The 19,241-nt window shown below is 41.6% G+C and overlaps 2 protein-coding genes across 2 annotated transcripts in view; one reads left to right on the top strand and one right to left on the bottom strand.

Annotated features, from left to right (window-relative positions):
• The window catches only part of MED12L (mediator complex subunit 12L), a 411,338-nt gene that overhangs the window by 147,893 nt on the left and 244,204 nt on the right, over positions 1 to 19,241 (bottom strand). The gene's annotated exons all lie outside the window — the stretch shown is intronic.
• GPR87 (G protein-coupled receptor 87) lies at positions 829 to 7,261 on the top strand (the record flags this gene model as incomplete). Its single annotated transcript, XM_080653745.1, has 2 exons — positions 829 to 862; positions 6,219 to 7,261. 2 exons carry the CDS (start codon positions 829 to 831, stop codon positions 7,259 to 7,261), a joined length of 1,077 nt encoding a protein of 358 aa, XP_080509871.1.

Here is a 19,241-nt window from a genome sequence, read left to right as displayed (position 1 = left end):
AAACACAGAAGCTCACATAAATTTGAATCCTGACAAGGATTTTCTAAAGCCTTGCAGATTCCAGAAAGTCCAATTCCAGGAACATTAGGTGACTTGATGGAGGTCACACAGCTGTTTAAGGTAAAGCCAGGACTAGAACCCCAGAAATTACATGAACAGGATGCTGCTGCTTGTGGCTCACCCACTTCTGGGCACCCTTAAGCATGCATTTGAGCTTATAGAACACTCCTGCATATATCAGTGTTAGATTTTTAAAGTATTTTTTAAAAATATCCAATTGCAAAGTCCAATCATATATGCAGTTAATTATATGTGCTCAGGTCAAGGGGGGAGCATGAGGTGCAGGCAGGAATGGGGAGACACAAATTAACATGTCCTGAGTGCACTCGTGGGCCCGGATTCTGAGTGTCTCACATAATCCTTACTACAGTCCAACCGCATGATTACTAACTGTGCCATTTCAGACAGGAGGACACTGAGGAATGGAGACCATAAGAAACTGTCCCACGGCACACAGAGGCATCCAAATGGAGAGCATACATATAAATAAATGGTCCATGCTTCATGGCAGGCTGAAAGAGGACACAAAAATAGACAACTCTTGTGTGGCAAAGTTGTTCATGTCCAAAAAGTATACATTTTCTGAATCATATATATATGATTTGAACTGTATAGATAAAAATATTGTGTATTTGAATTCCTTCCCGACTGTTTCATTTTCTTTTGCCAGAAATTAAACCAGGAATAACCTATGCTGAACCCTTACCTCAACCGTCCCCCAGTATTTCCTGACGCGTATTTTTGCTGACAGCCCATCATAACTAAAGAATGGGGTTCAACCTGACATTTACAAAATTACCAGGTAAGCCATAGGAAAAACTGGGAAGTACTTGATCGATAACTGTTATTCATACTATGTGGAAATTTGGAGGTTTTATAGGCCACTGAACCAACTAACAACATAAGCCAGCATTTAGCCTTGCCCTCCATCAAGTATAAAGCAGCACTCAGGCAGGATAGCATCACTGAGGAATATGTAACTAGCTATCCCTTCACTTTAACCTTTGTTTCACCTAGAGACCATCTAAAAGGACAAGAAAGATTAAATTAATAACAGCTGCGGGAGATTTTTATACCTCAGCTAAAGTACATATTACTTTAAACCAAGGTTCACTGAAGTTACCCAGGAGGCCAAAGGCAACATCTACCATTGTACTGGGTAACTATTTAGAAAACTATCATGCATGGAAGGGCAGTTGTGCCATGGTAGTAGCACCCTATAATTTGCGAGACTTTAGTATTTCATTCCAACCTGGAGAGCACCACTGACATATTGTTGATACTTTCACATTCTGTGCCAAGAGTGACACGCCCCAATGAACAATAATATAGCTTCACCAAAAGCAAAAGGACCATGATTCCTCACCACTCTTCCTATCATTCCTCATGCGACTGCCACTAATGGGACAGATTGTAATGAGTGGCCGAAATAGAGAGCGAACACCTAGGTACTAGATACTGTGCACAACATGTTTGCAGACTATTTACCTTTCAGATGGTCCAGCAAAATTAATCTCTATGCCATTTTACAGTCAGGAAGTGACGAAACCAGCATTGCCAAGTAGGACTTTCTTCAATGATGAAAACTCCCCTCACCTGCACCGTCTGGTACAGTCACTACCTGCAGATAATGGTCTATCTGGTGGTAAATCCTATGCCTCCCTCCAGTACACACAGATACACACAGACCCCCTTTCACATAAACACAGGCGGCCACAGCCCACACCCCAACACACATACCCCAATACCACTCACACATACACTGGTACAGAAGCTAATTTACTATGGAACTCCAGTGCCTAAGTCATTGTTAATTTAATGTAAAAGGAGATGGAGGAGAGGAGCAGGGGAAAGAATAACAAAGAAATATTTACCCTCAATTATCACTCTGCATCAAAGTCTACACTAAGTAATACAGAAAATGACATCCTAATTAACAAGAAGCATGTGAGAAAATAGCCTTCACTGTAAAAACGGCTTCTAGTTCCTCTTAATTGAATCACCAAGCTACTTGACATTAAAAATGTTCCCTTATCTGGACACATTCTTTATGGACAGTGAAGTAGGCAGAGTAATACTGGCTGGGTGAGGCAGCCACTCCTTTCCATGCCAGTGCTCCTGAGCAGGAGCAGTGCAGGGACACGCCTCTGAGCACACACACAAGCCCGGGAGCCTGCGGCCCCACGCAGAAGGGAGAAATGGTGTGGGGCAGGGAGCCTGGGGCCCCATGCAAAAGGGAGAAATGGTATGGGGCAGGGAGCCTGGGGCCGCACGCAGAAGGGAGAAATGGTGTGGGGCAGGGAGCCTGGGGCCGCACGCAGAAGGGAGAAATGGTGTGGGGCAGGGAGCCTGGGGCCCCATGCAGAAGGGAGAAATGGTGTGGGGCAGGGAGCCTGGGGCCCCATGCAGAAGGGAGAAATGGTGTGGGGCAGGGAGCTTGGGGCCCACACAGAAGGGAGAAATGATGGTGGTACAGCTGGCAGAAAAACATCATGACACAGATTTAGTTCTAAAAAAAATTAAGACAAAACTCTCTATTAAGTTCAAAGCTTTCCAGAGCAGCCCACACGTGGCTTTTCTTGCTCCTTAGGAACCACTTTTTTCTTTCCATCAGTATATTATTTCATAAAATGACCCATAACAGACGTTAATAATTTAAGCTGCACTGTAAACGTGGAACTTGTGAATGAAATAATAACCAAGCCCAGCCCACCCAATGGACTGCAGAAGTCCTATATTCGAAAACATTGATCCCAGACACAAGCTGAGGAAGCAAATGCTGTGAGGGACACAGCCCACAAGCTGAACAGCAGGCTGCCTCGGAGCCACACGGTAGTTGAGTACCACTGCGCTGCCAGGGCATTCGTGCAGGACTTTGCATGTACAGAGCAGAGTACAGAGAAGGGTTGTTTCTACCATTCTGATTTAAGACTCTGTATTTAATAGTCACCGTGATTGATCAGTAAATTATCACTTAATATGAGTGCTTGTGTACACAACCAGAACTTTGAAATGCTACGATGATAAACTGAATATGTATAGTCCCTGACCAATCAGGGAGGCATGGGTCCTTCCCTTCCACACTGGACATGCAGAGTGGATCCAATGCACAAACCCTGGGGGCTGAACTGGGCCATGCTTAGTATGCTACAGTTAGTGTACCATCCAATTAGGATCTACAATGGCTTTGAAAAACCACTCATCAATAATTGTTTCAAGTATAGCTACCATTTCAGGAGATGATGTGGCCCCTTTTCAGGCTGCTTCCCTCAGTTGGACCACTTATCCTCTCTCCACTTTCCTAGGGATCTAGTCTGGGTTAGATGAAAGTGACTGCAAACAATTTAATTGGGGAAATTAATTCAAGCAGATATCTTAACCCAGGTGAAACTGCACCTCTTAAGGAGCTCCTAAGGCATCGACACTGATGTGGATCTTGGGGTGCATAAGCCGCCAAGACTGAACACTTCATTATGTCAAACAGGTTTCAATGATCTGTTCAAGGCAATATCTGAAACTGGCAACCGGAACCCAGATGGCAGCTGAATCAGGCATTTGCACTCGTAAAGCTTATGGGTATTGTCATCACAGGCTGGCCCAGGTATAAATTACGAGCCTGTGTAAAGATATTTAAGCCAGGAAAACCAGTTTTTACAAACACTTATAGCAGGGAATAAAAGGGAACGAATTAGAAAGAGGGCAAGAATACTCACGAAGAGCCTACACTTAAATTTCAGGCAGCAATTTAAGAACCTGTTTTTGGATTATAATCATCAGACCTTCCCTGTTTCACTTCTTCAAAGAAGGGAACCAATAACAACATATATACTACAGTGCCTCTCATGTAGGGAAATGAGAGCCGAGTTCATGCAGTTACCTCTAGCACAAAATCACTCCAAAACACAACTGGTAAACTAAATTAGTGACAAGTAAAAACGCAGAAATGACCTTCCTTGTAACTTAACATCTAAAAAGTTCATTTTAAAAGTGTGTTAGTTCAGGCCCTAGCCAGTCTGGTGCAGTGGATAGAGTGTCGGCCCATGGACTTAAGAGTCTCGGGTTTGACTGCGGTCAAGGGCGCATACCTCAGTTGCAGGCTTGATCCCCGGTCTTGGTCATGGCGCGTGTGGGAGGCAACCAATCGATGTGTCTCTCTCACATCGATGTTTCTTCCTCTCCCCCCCACCCCCCGCTCCCTTCCACTCTCTCAAAAATTCAATAGAAAAAAATATCCTCGGGTGAGGACTAACCAAAAAATAAAAGTTAATAAAATAAAATTGTGTTAGTTCAGGTTTTCATAAAGAGTAGGTGACACAGCGGGACCAAATGGCCAAGAGCCTTACTGGGAGAAATGCCACAGGGATGGCAGGCTGTGTGCAGGTCTGCCCTGGGGAGCAGGGGCACTCGGACTGCAGTGCAGTGGAAGAAGGTTTTCACCAGACTGAGACCTCCAGCCACTCATTGTCAGAAGCCCCTCCTGTCCCAGGAACAGGCTGGTTCTCATACCCTCGCTGTACTCAGCATGGGTGGTGGCAGCCCACGGGAAGTGTGCCATCAGCAAGAACACATGGTGGGGTCAGAGCACTGAGCCAGAGCTGCTCATCAATTAAACGCTCTGTAGGAGACCCCAGAGGCTCCTTTCGTTGCTGTCACATAAATCTAATGCTCATAAACCATTTCAGCAATTATGTGACAGATGGTATAGTACAGGTTTTTCACACATGAACTAAAAACTAAAAATCCCACAAATTTAAAAGGTTTAAAGGATTCATCTAAGAGCAATAGGTAAAATCTTATAAATAAATACAAGTACCAGCCTATAACCATTTTTTAATTTTTCAATTATTGTTGGCATTCAATGCTATTTTAGTTTCAGGTATACAGCATAGTGGTTAGACATTTATACAACTTACATAGTGAACTCCCCCCCCCCCAAAAAAAATAAGTCTAGTGTACTACAATGTTATTGGCTATATTCCCTATGCTGTACTTTACATCTCTGTGACTATTCTGTAACTACCAATTGGTACTTCTTCCTTTTTTTTTAGAAAGTACAAGGGAGGAGGGGAGAGATAGAGAGAAACACCAATATGAGACACATTGATTGGTTGTCTCCCACACGCACCTGGATAGGGGTCAGGGATCAAGCCTGCAAACCCAGGTACCCGCCCTTGATCTAGAACCTACCCCGAGATCCTCCCATGCACAGGGCTGACACTCTAACCACTGAGCAATGCCAGCAATCCCTTCACTTGCCCTCTCAGCTGCCAACCTTCCTCCCATTTGGCAATCATCGGTTTGGCCTACACCTATTTTTAACAAGTTGTTCTCCTTGATATTAAACTAAAACATTAAAAACAATTACTTCTATTCCTAAAAACAGTCCCTAAAGCTTCTTAAGTACTATAAAAAAGTCATGAGCAAAAAAATTCAAAATGACCCACTAGCTTTACTTTTTCTCTTGACAATTAAACAACTTAAAACTGGCCCTGACCAGGTAGCTCAGCTGGTTGAAGCATCATCCTGATCCCCGGTCAGGGCACATGCAGGAGGCACACAATGAATGCATGAATGGGTGCAGCAACAAAATCACTCTCTCTCTCTTCCCCCCACCCATCTTCCTCCCTCTAAAATCAATAAATAAAAATTTTACAAAATTTTTAAATAAATTTACAAAATAAGTCGAACTTATTTAAAAACCCACAAAACTTAAAAATGATAAAGAGGAAATGATAGTTCAGAAAATGCCAAAGACCACATTAAAAGAAAAACCATGTACTAGCTATTTTATTTCCTTATTATATGAAATTTCAATTTTCTGCCCTCAGATTGTGTTGGGTCTATTTGTAATGATATCAAACACTGATTTAAAATTCATGATAATTTTCATTGATATTATTTATTTTCATTTTCAAACAGCACAGAGAACCAGAAATACCACACTTTACTTAAAGGACAATGGGGCGGGGGCAGATTTAGGAATGAAGCCAACAATTCTTTAGCCACTCAAAATATCAACAATGCACTAAACTGACACTTTACATCACTAAAGACATTGTCCAAGTCTCCCCAAATGGCAGCGGTTCTGCTGTGAGGGAGGCCAGGCAGCTGTGAGCATGTTGTGCAGCACTGTAGTGACATATCCGCTTCTCCCGCAGATACGGAGCTGCTCAGCCAAGGGAGCCACGTTCCAAGTAATGCCAGCGATGGCCTCGGAAGGAACACCACCCTTAACAACGAGTTCGACACCATCATCATGCCTGTGCTTTACCTCGTTGTATTCGTGGCAAGCCTCTTGCTGAATGGTCTAGCAGTGTGGATCTTCTTCCACATTAGGAATAAAACCAGCTTCATATTTTATCTCAAAAACATAGTGGTTGCTGACCTCATAATGACGCTGACATTTCCATTTCGAATAGTCCATGATATAGGATTGGGACCGTGGTACTTCAAGGCCATCCTCTGCAGATACACCTCAGTTTTATATTATGCAAACATGTATACTTCCATCGTGTTTCTTGGACTGATCAGCATTGATCGCTATCTGAAGGTGGTAAAGCCTTTCGGGGACTCTCGCATGTACAGCATAACATTTACAAAGGTTTTATCCATTTGTGTTTGGGTGATCATGGCTATTTTGGCCTTGCCAAACATCATCCTAACAGATGTTCAACCAACTAAAGAAAATATTCATGACTGCATGAAACTTAAGAGTCCCTTGGGAGTCCAATGGCATAATGTAGTCATTTACCTCAAAAGCTGCTTGTTTGTGGCTGTACTGGTGATCCTGATTGGATGTTACATAGCCATATCCCGGTACATCCACAAGTCCAGCAGGCAGTTCGTCAGCCAGTCAAGCCGGAAGCGGAAACATAACCAGAGCATTAGGGTGGTGGTGGCTGTGTTTTTCACCTGCTTTCTACCATATCACTTGTGCAGAATTCCTTTTACTTTTAGTGACTTAGACAGACATTTAGATGAATATGCACACAAAATCCTGTATTACTGCAGAGAATTGACACTTTTCTTGTCTGCGTGCAATGTGTGCCTGGACCCAATAATTTACTTTTTCATGTGTAGGTCATTTTCAAGAAGGTTATTCAAGAAATCAAATATCAGAACCAGGAGTGAAAGCATCAGGTCATTGCAAAGTGTCAGAAGATCAGAAGTCCGCATATATTATGACTATACTGATGTGTAGTAGTTAAAGGCTAGAAGACCTCCCCTTGTTAGTTGATATGTACAAATTGCAAATAAATGTTTCTTTTGATTAACCTTGCTTCCGACCATCAAAATATGGATAAACAGAGAACTAAAATGGTATGAAATTTGGGTATAATTTGAAACTACAAAAATCATTAAGGCAGACCAAAAAGTGAGGTAATCAAGAGGTAGTGCAAGGCTGAGAGGCAGGGTTCATGACAGAGCTGAAGGGGCAGAGGCAGAAAGAGCTGCAGCAATGTGAGGGCACAGCGGCCATCTCCCAGGATACCCTGCTGCTCTGCAGCCACTTTGAGGCGAACAGAAAGTGCAGAAGAGAACTCCACCTGGCCCTGAAGTTTGATTAGGGGAAGAAAATGCTGTTTTCAATACAGCCCATTTACATAACTGAGTAAATATTGATTCAGTCTATGAATACCATAAGTAGGACCTTTGGCCATCATCCTTTTGCTGTGTTTATCAATGTCATATGCATGTTTTTAAAACTTGTGTAGTGGGGGGGAGTGGTAGTTGGGAGAAGGTTTGATGACATTTTAAAAGTAATGTATTTGAAAGATTGAATTCAATTAACAGATTTTAAACTTAGGCTATTTTAGAGAAAGAAAAGTGGCTGAATATTAGGGTGAAACACTGAACTTTGTCATTATTATGTACCTATTCTGCATTTAAATTCTCATGCTGAGGGTAGAGAAGAGAATATGGAAGCTTCGCTGATAATTGACTATATATAGTTTATCAAAAGCCAATTTTTAGAAAAATTATTAGTGAAATAGTCTTTTTAAGCTTTAATAATGATATCATTCATTTAAAAAGATAACCTTAGGTTGAAAAATAGAGTTCAATAAATCAAGCGCAAAAAGTATAAACAATCTTCTAAATCTTACAATATTTTCCCCTTAAGATAAACCCTTGAGCTTTCACTCCAAAGCCTCCAGTTGCTCCATTATGGCTCAAGTGCCTGATTTGTTGCTAAGGCTGATAAGGAGCTGGGGAAGCATGAAAAGGGGCGGGGGGGAGGGGGTCGCAGTAATGACACATTTGCTGACAAGAGGACATTTTTTGTGAACAGAGATAAAACACACACCCATATATGAAAGAACAATGCTTTATTTAAACTCTTTTAAACTATCTGCAAAATTCTAAAAAACTAAGGTGCGCAAAAGAGGGAACAAGAATAACTTGGCTAAACAATGATAATCCTCAGAAGGTACAAGAACAGAATTCGGGGACTGCTAATTGTCTAGAAGGTGAGTCAGATTTGGCAAAGGGGTTGGTAGTGAAGGAGTTAAAAGAATTATCTGAGGATCTCTATCCAAGTATCCATCTCTCCATCAAGATCCTAATTCCATGAATTTCAGGGGCACTTCAATACGTGAATATATTCACCTCACTTGGTTATTTGAATAGCCACTTCCCTCCCCCAATTGTGTGCCACTAGCTAGGTTAAGACTGCCATGTTTTACACCAGCTAATGTGAAAGAAGTTTGAAAGGCTAATTATTTTCTCCACCTTCCCCATATTACCGAGGATGAGTGGCAGGTAACCTATATAAAGTGAAGGGTGCAGTACTGCGGCAGGAAAAATACCCTCAGCATAACATCCTATCCCTCCATTTCCTATTTCTTTCCACTACATCACAGCTCCTAGTCAAACTCCTCAAAAATGATATTATCCTCTTCACTATGTGAGTATGTATGTGTGTATATATGACATATAAATGCATGATCACTTAGAACCCCATAACTAAGAATCTACCCTCTTTAATAGCATCAAATGGCTCCATTTAGCACTCTGAAATTTACCAAACACATCACTACCCCCAGACCTCAACTCTGAGGTCTTTAAAATATTTTAATTTGTTTTAATGATTCTATAATTGGAACACTGTATAGTGGGCACATTTAATGTTATAGTGATTTTATTCTCTGAAACCAGAGGCCCGGTGCATGAAATTCTTACGGGGGGTTGGGGGGAGAGGGGGATCACTCAGCCTGGCCTGCATCCTCTGGCAATCTGGGACCCCTCGAGGGATGTTAGGCCTAAACCAGCAGTCGGACATCTTTCTCACAATCCCGGATGCTGCATGCACCAGTGACCATACTTTTCATACAGGTGAAAGGCATCTTGCTGTTGTATGGGCAGCTACATTTTTTTGCCCTGATTATAAAAAGTAGTACATAACATGGTCTTTCAGAGGCAGTAGTACTGTTTTCCCCATCTTATGGGTGGAAAAACTGAAGCAGAAAGAAGTTAAGTAATTGGCTTTGTCACACGGTTATAAGTGTCAGAATCAGGGCTGACCACAAAATGTGCAAGCCACAGTCCATGCTTGTCATCGCTGCATTATCCTGTTTTTTCAGTGTTAGAGTAGCCTTGCCAGGTTGTAATTTTTAAATCTAAGAGACTGTTCCCAATATATAGGGTAGGGTCCCTAAGCCTGGCCGGCGATCAGGGCCATCTGTGGGGTGACCAGAAGATGGGAAGATCGGGGGGCCCTGCTGGTACCCGCCTTGGCTGGTGGCCTGGTGCTGCCCCCCCCCCCCGACCCCCCATCACTGCCATGGGAGGCAACTGGCAGGGCACTCGCCGACCAGCCCTGTCCTCCCTCCCCCACCCCACCCCCAACATCGCTGCCACCAGTCGCCTCCCTCCCAGACCAGGGGCAGCTCCTGCGTTGAATGTCTGCGCCTGGTGGTTAGTGTGCATCACAGTGATCAATCGTTCCACTGGTCCTTCCACCATTCGGTTGATTTGTACATTAGGGTTTTATTATATAGGATTACTTTATTGTATTAATGGGACATCTTATAATACTATCCCCATTAAAAATAAATAAATTGTGTTACAAAATATATCAAAATCATACTGCTTATGTTTCACATCAAGGCCCATACTGTGGTCTCAAAAGTTATTTATCCTGGCCAACCAAGAATAAATTATTTACATGATAAAATATTATAATAGGAATATTAAATATTTGCTCATGTTAGAAGCTAATACAAAATACATTAGTATTGAAAATTTTTTAAATTAATGGATAATTTGGAAATAACCTGAAATCTAACATTTCTTACACTGAGCTTTTGGATAATATTCAGTATTGCAGGATCCTCTCAGGAAGTAATAAATAACATAGTTGTTCTTCCTGTATGCCCTTGAGAAACATATTCAGACAACTTAAAAAAAAAAGAAAATTTTTCTATTTTTTCTAAAACTTACATTCAATGACACTGATATGTAGAAAATCTTTTGATGTATGTCTTACTCTCTGTATTCATTATCCTATTCACACTATTCTATTCTCATTTCCAAACAGTACACCAATAGTTTTCCTCAACTACAGCTTTAAGGGAATGCCAACTAGGAAAATTCATAAATTTAGATTAAACAGCTAAAGCAAAATTGTGTGTGCGCAGGTACACGCATGTGTGCATAAGAGTCTACAGCCTAAACAAAAAGAAATTTTATGATAGCCACGGGGAAATGTGATATACTAGGAAAAACTAAAGAAATGTGGTATGTTTGGAAAAAATTAAGAAAATGAGGACAAAATAAAGCTTTGGGATCCCTTAAATTTTATAAATATTTTTCCCAGAATAAATATAAGAAGATAGCTAATAAATCAATAAATAGTTATTAGGCATTTACCATGTTAAAAAATACATTGTGCTCAACATGATACTTAAAATAATCTTTGATATCCCTAAGTGAATTCTAAAAGTAAATATTTCTTAAGATCAAAGATTTTCACATTTCAACAGAAAGCAAGCAATCTCATAGATGCAGTCTTATTTAGCATACCTCCATAGCCCTCTAGCACCATCTAGTGATAAAATTCATGAAAGAGCGCGCGCGCGTGCACACACACACACACACACACACACACACAGGTGATCCTGCAGCTGCCTAGAAAAACATAAGATGCGAATGTTTGAAAAGAATAATTAAGAACTTCAGAAAGTTATCTTAGAAATGTAAAAAAAAAACAACAAAAGCTAAAATAGCTTCCATACACATGAATTTAATGGAAGAAAATGCTACAAATATTGACTGCTCTTTCCTAATTTATATACATGAAAATATAAATTAAATATAACTTATCTATGGACTGAAAAGTACACAAAATCATTTATTAGTGTTGAAGAGGAGGAAATAAAACTGTATTGAAAGTTTTATTTATCAAGCAACTCATGGGATTCTAATGCCAACTTTTGTTTTGGATATTCTTAAGGTCTATATAAACCACAATAATGAGGTAAGAAATCATTTAAATGATAAAAATTGTGTACTGTGGCTTTTAGACCACAAGTCCTTTTTTGACATTTGAAAACCCAAGATATGGAAATTCCTTCATAGGCAAACATTCTTAATAAAAGTAAGTGGCCAATTCCTCTTTGAATAATGCCAGAGAATATCAGCTGGTTGCAGTCTGGGCAGCCTCCACAGCCTCAACTCTTAGAAATGAGCTGCGTGTCTGATTAAATAAGCATAGCTTGGGAATAGGGTTTAGGTCACCAGATTTTTCAGAGCCTCCAAGTCTAAGTCTGGATTTAAATATTAGAAACAAAACTTCCCAGCTCTGACACATTCACATATACAAATACACAGACCAGCCCTAGCTGGTTTGGCTCAGTGGATAGAGCATCAGACTGCGAACTGAAGGGTCCCAGGTTCGATACCGGTCAATGGCACATGCCCAGGTTGTGGGCTCAATCCCTAGTAGGGGGGCATGCTGGAGGCAGCCAATCAATGATTCTCTCTCATCATTGAAGTTTCTATCTCTTTCTCTCCCTTCCTCTCTGAAATAAAAAAATACATATTTTAAAAAAAACCAAAACACACAGACCAGCACAGACCATGTATAACCAAGACTGGCAGATTCAGTACAAGTGTAATTCAGCTCTTAACCTGGTAACTATTTTAAATAGTCTTAAAAATCACTTTCCGTGCTTAATATTGTTACTACTAGCCTAAACCATATATTTTCAATAATATTGAAGTCATCTGTCAATTACCAATTAATATCCATATGTATTTTTCAAAAAACCTGAGCTATATCATGTGTCTTCAAATTTTTATGTTATTTTGTGCAGCTGGAGAAATGCCACCACAATGAAAAAAATGAATAAATGTATAAGGAGATGAATATCCGGCGGAACATTTATGTACTATTTAAGCTTGGAGTGATCTGGGACAGTGCTTCACAAGACCATTAAACCCAATGCATATTTTCTGAGCTGCATCAACATACTTTTAGTATGCTGATATAAAGCCACAGATAAAATCTACCTACACATACAGGCACATGTGTGCACATTCACACGCACTCAAACCTCAGCGTGCACAGTAGTGCGTACCATAAAAATAACTGCAAAGCAGAAAGTGTGCAAAGCAATCTTAATAATCAATTGTTCCATAACTTTAAACTTTTTGTTAAAATGTTAAAAATTTTCTTACTGCTGGTTATAAATGAAAAATAGTAAATTTATAGCAATGGAAACATTGGGAATTAAAGTGTTTTATTCCTTTTGTAAAAAAGAAAACTTATTAAGAGCAGTGTGAACACTGCTTGCCTTGCTGGTATTTAACTCAGGATACAGAGTGGGCATCTTTGTGTTTGCCTTGTAGGACTGTTGAACTCCTCTCTAACTCTGAATCAGCTTCCAACATTTTATACTTTATCTCAGAATATTCCTTTAATATGAAGTTCTTGCCAGCATCACTTTCTCTACACTTTCAGTGAGTTATTTCATCTATAGATCTCTTTACAATTGGTTTGAATCCCAGTTCCAGGGTTATCACTTTCCATTCTTTTGCTGTAATTTCATCTGTGTTGGTCAACTCTTTCTTCTGATCATTCATTTTTGTAGAATGTCATGAGGTTCACCCAGTCAAACAGACAGCACCACCACCACACACACTGCAGCCCGTGCATGAACAGAAAGACAGGTGTGCAGGGACCAATCACCAAATGGCAGTGAAGGAGGTGACGTGACTGGTCACTGACTATGAGGCACATGTGTCATTTACACAGTGAACTTTGAACTAGAGAGCTAGCAGTGAAGTTTGTACTTGATGGAATTAATCAGATAATGCACTGTGGTAATTGAAATTTGAGCCATGTTGCTGGGAGACTGGCATTATTTAACCAAATCATGGTAACTCAAATACATGTATATCTGAACTATAAAATCAGGCCTGCCTGCCTGGATGTGTATGTATGTGAACATAAAGATAATCTCTATATATAAAAGCCTAAGCGACCATCGCAACCGAACGGACAACCGAACAGACTGCGTGGGGCGACCAAGCCGGCAGGGGGGTCAGTGAGGGACAACCAAATGACTGTGCAGCAGGCTGCGTGGGGTGACCAGGCCCACAGGGGGGGCAGTTGGGAGCAACCAGGCCAGTGGAGGTGGGGGGCAGTGAGGGGCAACCAGGCCGGCAGAGGGGAGCAGTGAGGTGTGATCAGGCCAGCGGAGGGGGGGGGGGGCAGTTTGGGGTGACCAGGCCACTGGGAGGGGCAGTTGGGGGCAACCAGGCCAGCAGGGGGGGGCAGTAAGGAGTGACCAGGCCGGCGGTGGGGGCAACTAGGCCAGCAGGGGCGGGGGGCAGTTAGGGGCGACCAGGCAGGCAGGCGAGCAGTTAGGAGCCAGTGGTCCCGGATTGTGAGAGGGATGTCCGACTAAACCGGCAGTCGGACATCCCCTGAGGGGTCCTGGATTAGAGAGGGTGCAGGCTGGGCTGAGGGAACACCCCTCCTCCCCGCCCCCGCACGAATTTCGTGTATCGGGCCTCAAAAGAAATAGAAAGGGAGAAATGGATAATAAAATAATATGTAATTTGATATCAGATCCATAAGAAAATAGTATTTGCTGATTGAACAGGAAGTAGTCAGATGCTTGCATCTGTTATTTAATTATATGAATGCCACTTATATCATTACCATTGGCGATATGGCTTTCAAAAAATGAGAAACAGTTCTTGAGAAACATTGGTCAATGTATATTTGACTGGGCAAAAAAATATATTTTGCACACAAAATAGAATTAAATGGTGGGCTTAGATATTTACAAGCAGGTTTCTCACCCACGGGAATGTTTAATGGGCTACTTCTATGAGAAGCACAGGACAAGTCTTCCCTGTGCAAGCCTGCCTCACACTTTCCCAAACACTAGCAGCCACCACATAGTGGGCGGAAAAAACAGTCCAGGTATGAAAACTGCCCCTGGGGTAGCACACTGAGAATCCTGATGCAGGTTCCTGAACCATCCGTAGTCAGAAAAAAGGACATGCCCAAGGTTTCAAGCACTACAGAAACCCAAGCCCCTAGATACAATAAGCCCTAAATAAATTTGCAGAGGGATACAGCATTAATAAAAAATAAACAATAAAGCAAAAATTTTTATTCCCACATCTCCATAATCACAAAAGATTATTAAAAGAGTAAGTGATTTCTATAAAGTCTATATCCAAGCTTCATTAGATATGTTCTCTGCAAATGCCATGTGAAAGACTGCCATGTGTGCCCCTTACATGCCCCTAAAATTATGGGGTCAAAACAGACAAGACAATAATGATGATTAAATCTTATGTACTGCCTACCACTCACTATCCTAAACATTTTAGCCCGCACAACAATCCTACGAAGTATGTATCCTATTATTATTCCCATTTTACAGATGAGAAATCTGAAGCACAACAGCCAAGGGAACATGACTAGGAAGTGAAGTGATGGTGGCAGGTTAGGAAGCCGAAGGGTCCATGCTGCTGTGTCTGAACTGCATCACTCTCTTCCCCACCCTATCCAAGGAGGCTCCTTACCCTGGAACTTAAGTTAACAGCATCGCCACCACCAGGCACCTGAACTGGAAACCCAAGTCATTCTATGCACTCTCTTTTCCTCACTTGCATTAACCAAACCCTGCCAATTTACCCACAGAAATGGTGGACAAGCCAGGCCTCTGCCCTGCCTGGCCCTGCCCCAGGCTGAGCTCAGACCCAGGCCTGGGCTGCGAGGTCTCATGGATGCCCAAGGATCTGAGAGTAGGGCAGAACTGTACCCCCTCTCAGGGTGTGCTGGGCTGAGAGAAGAAAATACACCAACTGCCATGATTTCAAACTGTCAAAAATACTGCTTGAGGCCTTGACTTTTCTGCTCTTCCCAGGCCCTCGCACACTCTTTTCTAATACTCTTAACACGGACTGGCTGTTCTCTCATGTTTACTGGGCGCCCCCCTGGCCCCAAACACCGTGATCAGCACCAGCCCCGGATCCGGACAAACCCCTGGGGAAACACCACCCTCACGATGGAGATGACGAGTCCACATCCCGTTCCCATGGCCACGCAGTTCGGAAAAACTGTTGCTGGGATCTGGACTCGGGCAATGTGGCTCCAGAGTTCAGATTTTTTTTCTTTTTAGTCTTGATTTTATTATTTTCATCTTTTAAATCTGTACTGTTGAAAGTATTGTATATGTCCCCCTTTCACTCCATTGACCCCTTCTAGCCTGCTTCTTACCCCCCACCCCCACCCACCCCCAGAGCTCAGATTTTAACCACAGCTACGTATTGGAAGGCAATGCATCCCTGAAGGTATCACTGATACTACCAAAAGACTTGCTAATTATTTATATTACCAAATGCTATTAACACAAATAAACCACAACAACACTGCAGCTCAGGCTGGGCTTGAAGTAGAGAAGTCCTTAAACAAAGGCTCAATAACTTCTTCAAAAACATGGAAAATAATACAATTAGGAGGACGTTAAGATAGGCCAATCAATCAAGCATATCTCATCGTTTTATTCCATAATTCATGATCAAAACCTGGACACATGTGAGAGTGAAATTGCCCCTGAGCTGGCACCACCAGTGTAAACTGGGACAGTGTGGGCAAACCAGGACCCCACACTCCAGCACATAAGGAAAGCTCCTGTCTACATTAGGATTAACAGGCAGCTTAAGACAAGGAGAAAGAACTCCAGGAATGGAGCTATTTCATCAGTGAGATGCCCCACTGTGAAGATTCTGCCATCCAGCTTCCTGACACAACTGTGCGCCCTGGATGCTGGATCAGCAGCTATTCAACTCACATCTCTAATGGATGCTTCCTATGGCTTGTAGGTTAGTGCTTGTTGCTAAAGTTTTGTTTAATGCAGTAAGAAAGAACCCAACCCACCCAAATTGGATATTTTTGTCTGCTTTTGCTTCCTGGAGTAAGACTTAATCTAAATTCTAATTTAAATTCTTCCTTTCCTCCAAACAAAACCATCATGATTCGTTCTTAACATGATTAACTACTAAGTACCAAATTTCTGATTGGTATGATTTCAGTAGATTTTACAGGTGGTGGCTGCATTCACCCTTCCAAGGCACAGGACTCCATGGAGACAACTAAACAAACAGACTGGTCAGGAGGCAGAGCCACATGGGGCGCTGGTGTCAGCCACCTACAACAGGGGTTAGTTAAATGATTCCTACAGGGAGTCAGAGATGCTCCTGAAAGGCTGATGAAGCCCCACCCTATGTGAGAATATGAGTTCCAATTTAGCCTTCCTGTCATCATTAAGTCACATGTAAGAACATGGCCTCATTCAACCCACCTCGTGATCCGTGAGAATGGGCAAGGGCAGCAAGCACAGCTGCTCCCCAAACGGCACCCAAAAGGACAAAAAACAGGAACTGGCCTCGTTGGTCCATTGTTCTGATTATGCCAATTGGTCACCTCAAAACAGCATAGAAATAACCCTGAACTCATGTTATTAACAAAAGATACACAAACAGCCACTATAATAGACTCCAAGTATAGAAATTATGACTTAAAAATTAACCCTAAAAAAAGATACGCAAGTTGTCTACAGCATTAATTGCTTACAACCACGAAGAATTTATCAAGCTGCCAAAAAAATTCAGTTGCCAAGGATAAACAGAAACCCTCACATATTCCGAAGTACAGACAAGTGTGCTTAGCTAATATCAGTTTGCGGGACAAAGACTGATTCTACATACTTTCAGGTGTGCCTTGCTCTTTGGGTTTAAAAAAAAAGAACAACTGCATGAGGTCACCCCAGCACTTCCTCTGACTCCCTGTGAAGCTCCCTGAAGTCTCTACTCCCCAAAACTGTCCTCCCACACAGCCCTGCAGCATGAACACGCAGCATCTATTTAGCAGAACAACTCTGAGAAAGTTTATCTAATGAGAATGAAGTAACTTTCTACATTCTTAAGTCTCATTCCAACTCAAGTTTCTCTCAGTGATTTCTCAAGGCTCATTTTTCTAACTTGTTATAAAGATTTACTAAAAAGCTGGAAAGAAAACTGTCTTATAAAGCAGTGTGTTGTCCTCTAAGTTACCTGTCCTAAACTGAATCATTATGCAAGTCAGGGGTTCAGAAACCTATAAAAGGAGCTCAGAAGTGGGCACATACCGTCAATTAGACAAGTTAGTGCCCCTGGGATAGCACTATTGTATTTAAAAATATCCAGTCCTTGTTCTCAGATTAATCCCATCATCTCACATATCTGTAACTACAGGAGCACACAGTTGGGGGATACTGTCTGCCTCTCCCATATATTGGTAACATATTCACTAAACAAACATTTTCTGAGTGCCTGCTATGGTAGTGGGCACTGGGAACACCACAGTAAGCCAACAAGCACAGCCACTGCCCATGCTAGGTGGGCACAATGTAAACACAGTCCATGTGGGAAGAATACTAATACCACCCAAGGTATCAGGGACACTTCCATAGAGGCAACTGTTGGCTGAAGCGAGTCTTGAGAATAGATGGAAGCAGAATGAAGATAATGAGAAATTATGTGTTTCACATTTCCTGCTTCCTCAGCATCTTTCCAAAAATCCACACAGAGAAGAGGAAGCACGTGCACTGAAGTTTTTTGAAGTTTCTGTTTATAACCAAGTTCTCAGTTTTGATTCTTTGCCAATAATATCAACTGAAATTCATTATTTTGATTCTTAAGGTTAAACCCAATCTAATAGTAGCAACACAGAAAATCTGTTTGGACACTTCAACTAATTGGGTTAGGTATTCAACACATGACTCAACGTTAGTGCCTATGCCAAAGTGAGGTTTTGTAAGCTGTGTACGAAATACTTAAACACTGCTCAGATCAATTCATTTTATAAACTGTTACTCTGTCAATCGACCAGAAGGTGGAGCTACTGCACCAGACATTTGTATCCCCATTATAATTCTCAGGGAAAGATAAGGCTACACTGCCTATGAATTTCTGTGCTTGTCACTCATCTCAAGAAGTAAAAAAGTAAACAAAAAGGCATTGTTTTACAACAGAGTGACTACTTATATTTTAATGACAATTCCTGCCACCCCCTCCACTACCAAATCAATCCACAAAGGCATATCTGCATTCAACGTTTTCCTGCCAGAATATACCTTGTAAAGCACACTTTGAATTATTTTACTACAAGCTAAAAACCAGCATACTGAATTAAGAGCTCTCCCTCATGGTAACTGGGATCTCCACATTCGATCAACCACCCATCTCTGCTGACTTTCCTTTGCTCACACCATTCTTTTTTTTTTTTTAATTTAATAAATCTTTACTGTTCAGGTTATTACAATTGTTCCTCTTTTTTCCCCCCATAGCTCCCCTCCACCCAGTTCCCACCCCACCCTCTGCCCCACTGTCCTCATCCATAGGTGTATGATCTTAGTCCAGTCTCTTCCCGCAACCCCACACCCCTTTCCCCCTGAGAATTGTCGGTCCACTACCTTTCTATGCACCTGGTTCTATTATATTAACCAGTTTATTCTGTTCATCAGATTTTTTTATTCACTTAATTTTTAGATTCACTTTTTGATAGATATGTATTTGTTGTTCATAATTTTTATCTTTACCTTTTTCTTCTTCTTCCTCTTCTTAAAGAATACCTTTCAGCATTTCATATAATACCGGTTTGGTGGTGATGAACTCCT

The sequence above is a fragment of the Plecotus auritus genome, assembly GCF_963455305.1.
Source record: "Plecotus auritus genome assembly, chromosome: 2".
In the NCBI taxonomy this organism is placed as follows: domain Eukaryota; kingdom Metazoa; phylum Chordata; class Mammalia; order Chiroptera; family Vespertilionidae; genus Plecotus; species Plecotus auritus.
Note: the sequence above shows the minus strand (reverse complement) of the source record. Positions and strands in the feature narration are given on the sequence as shown.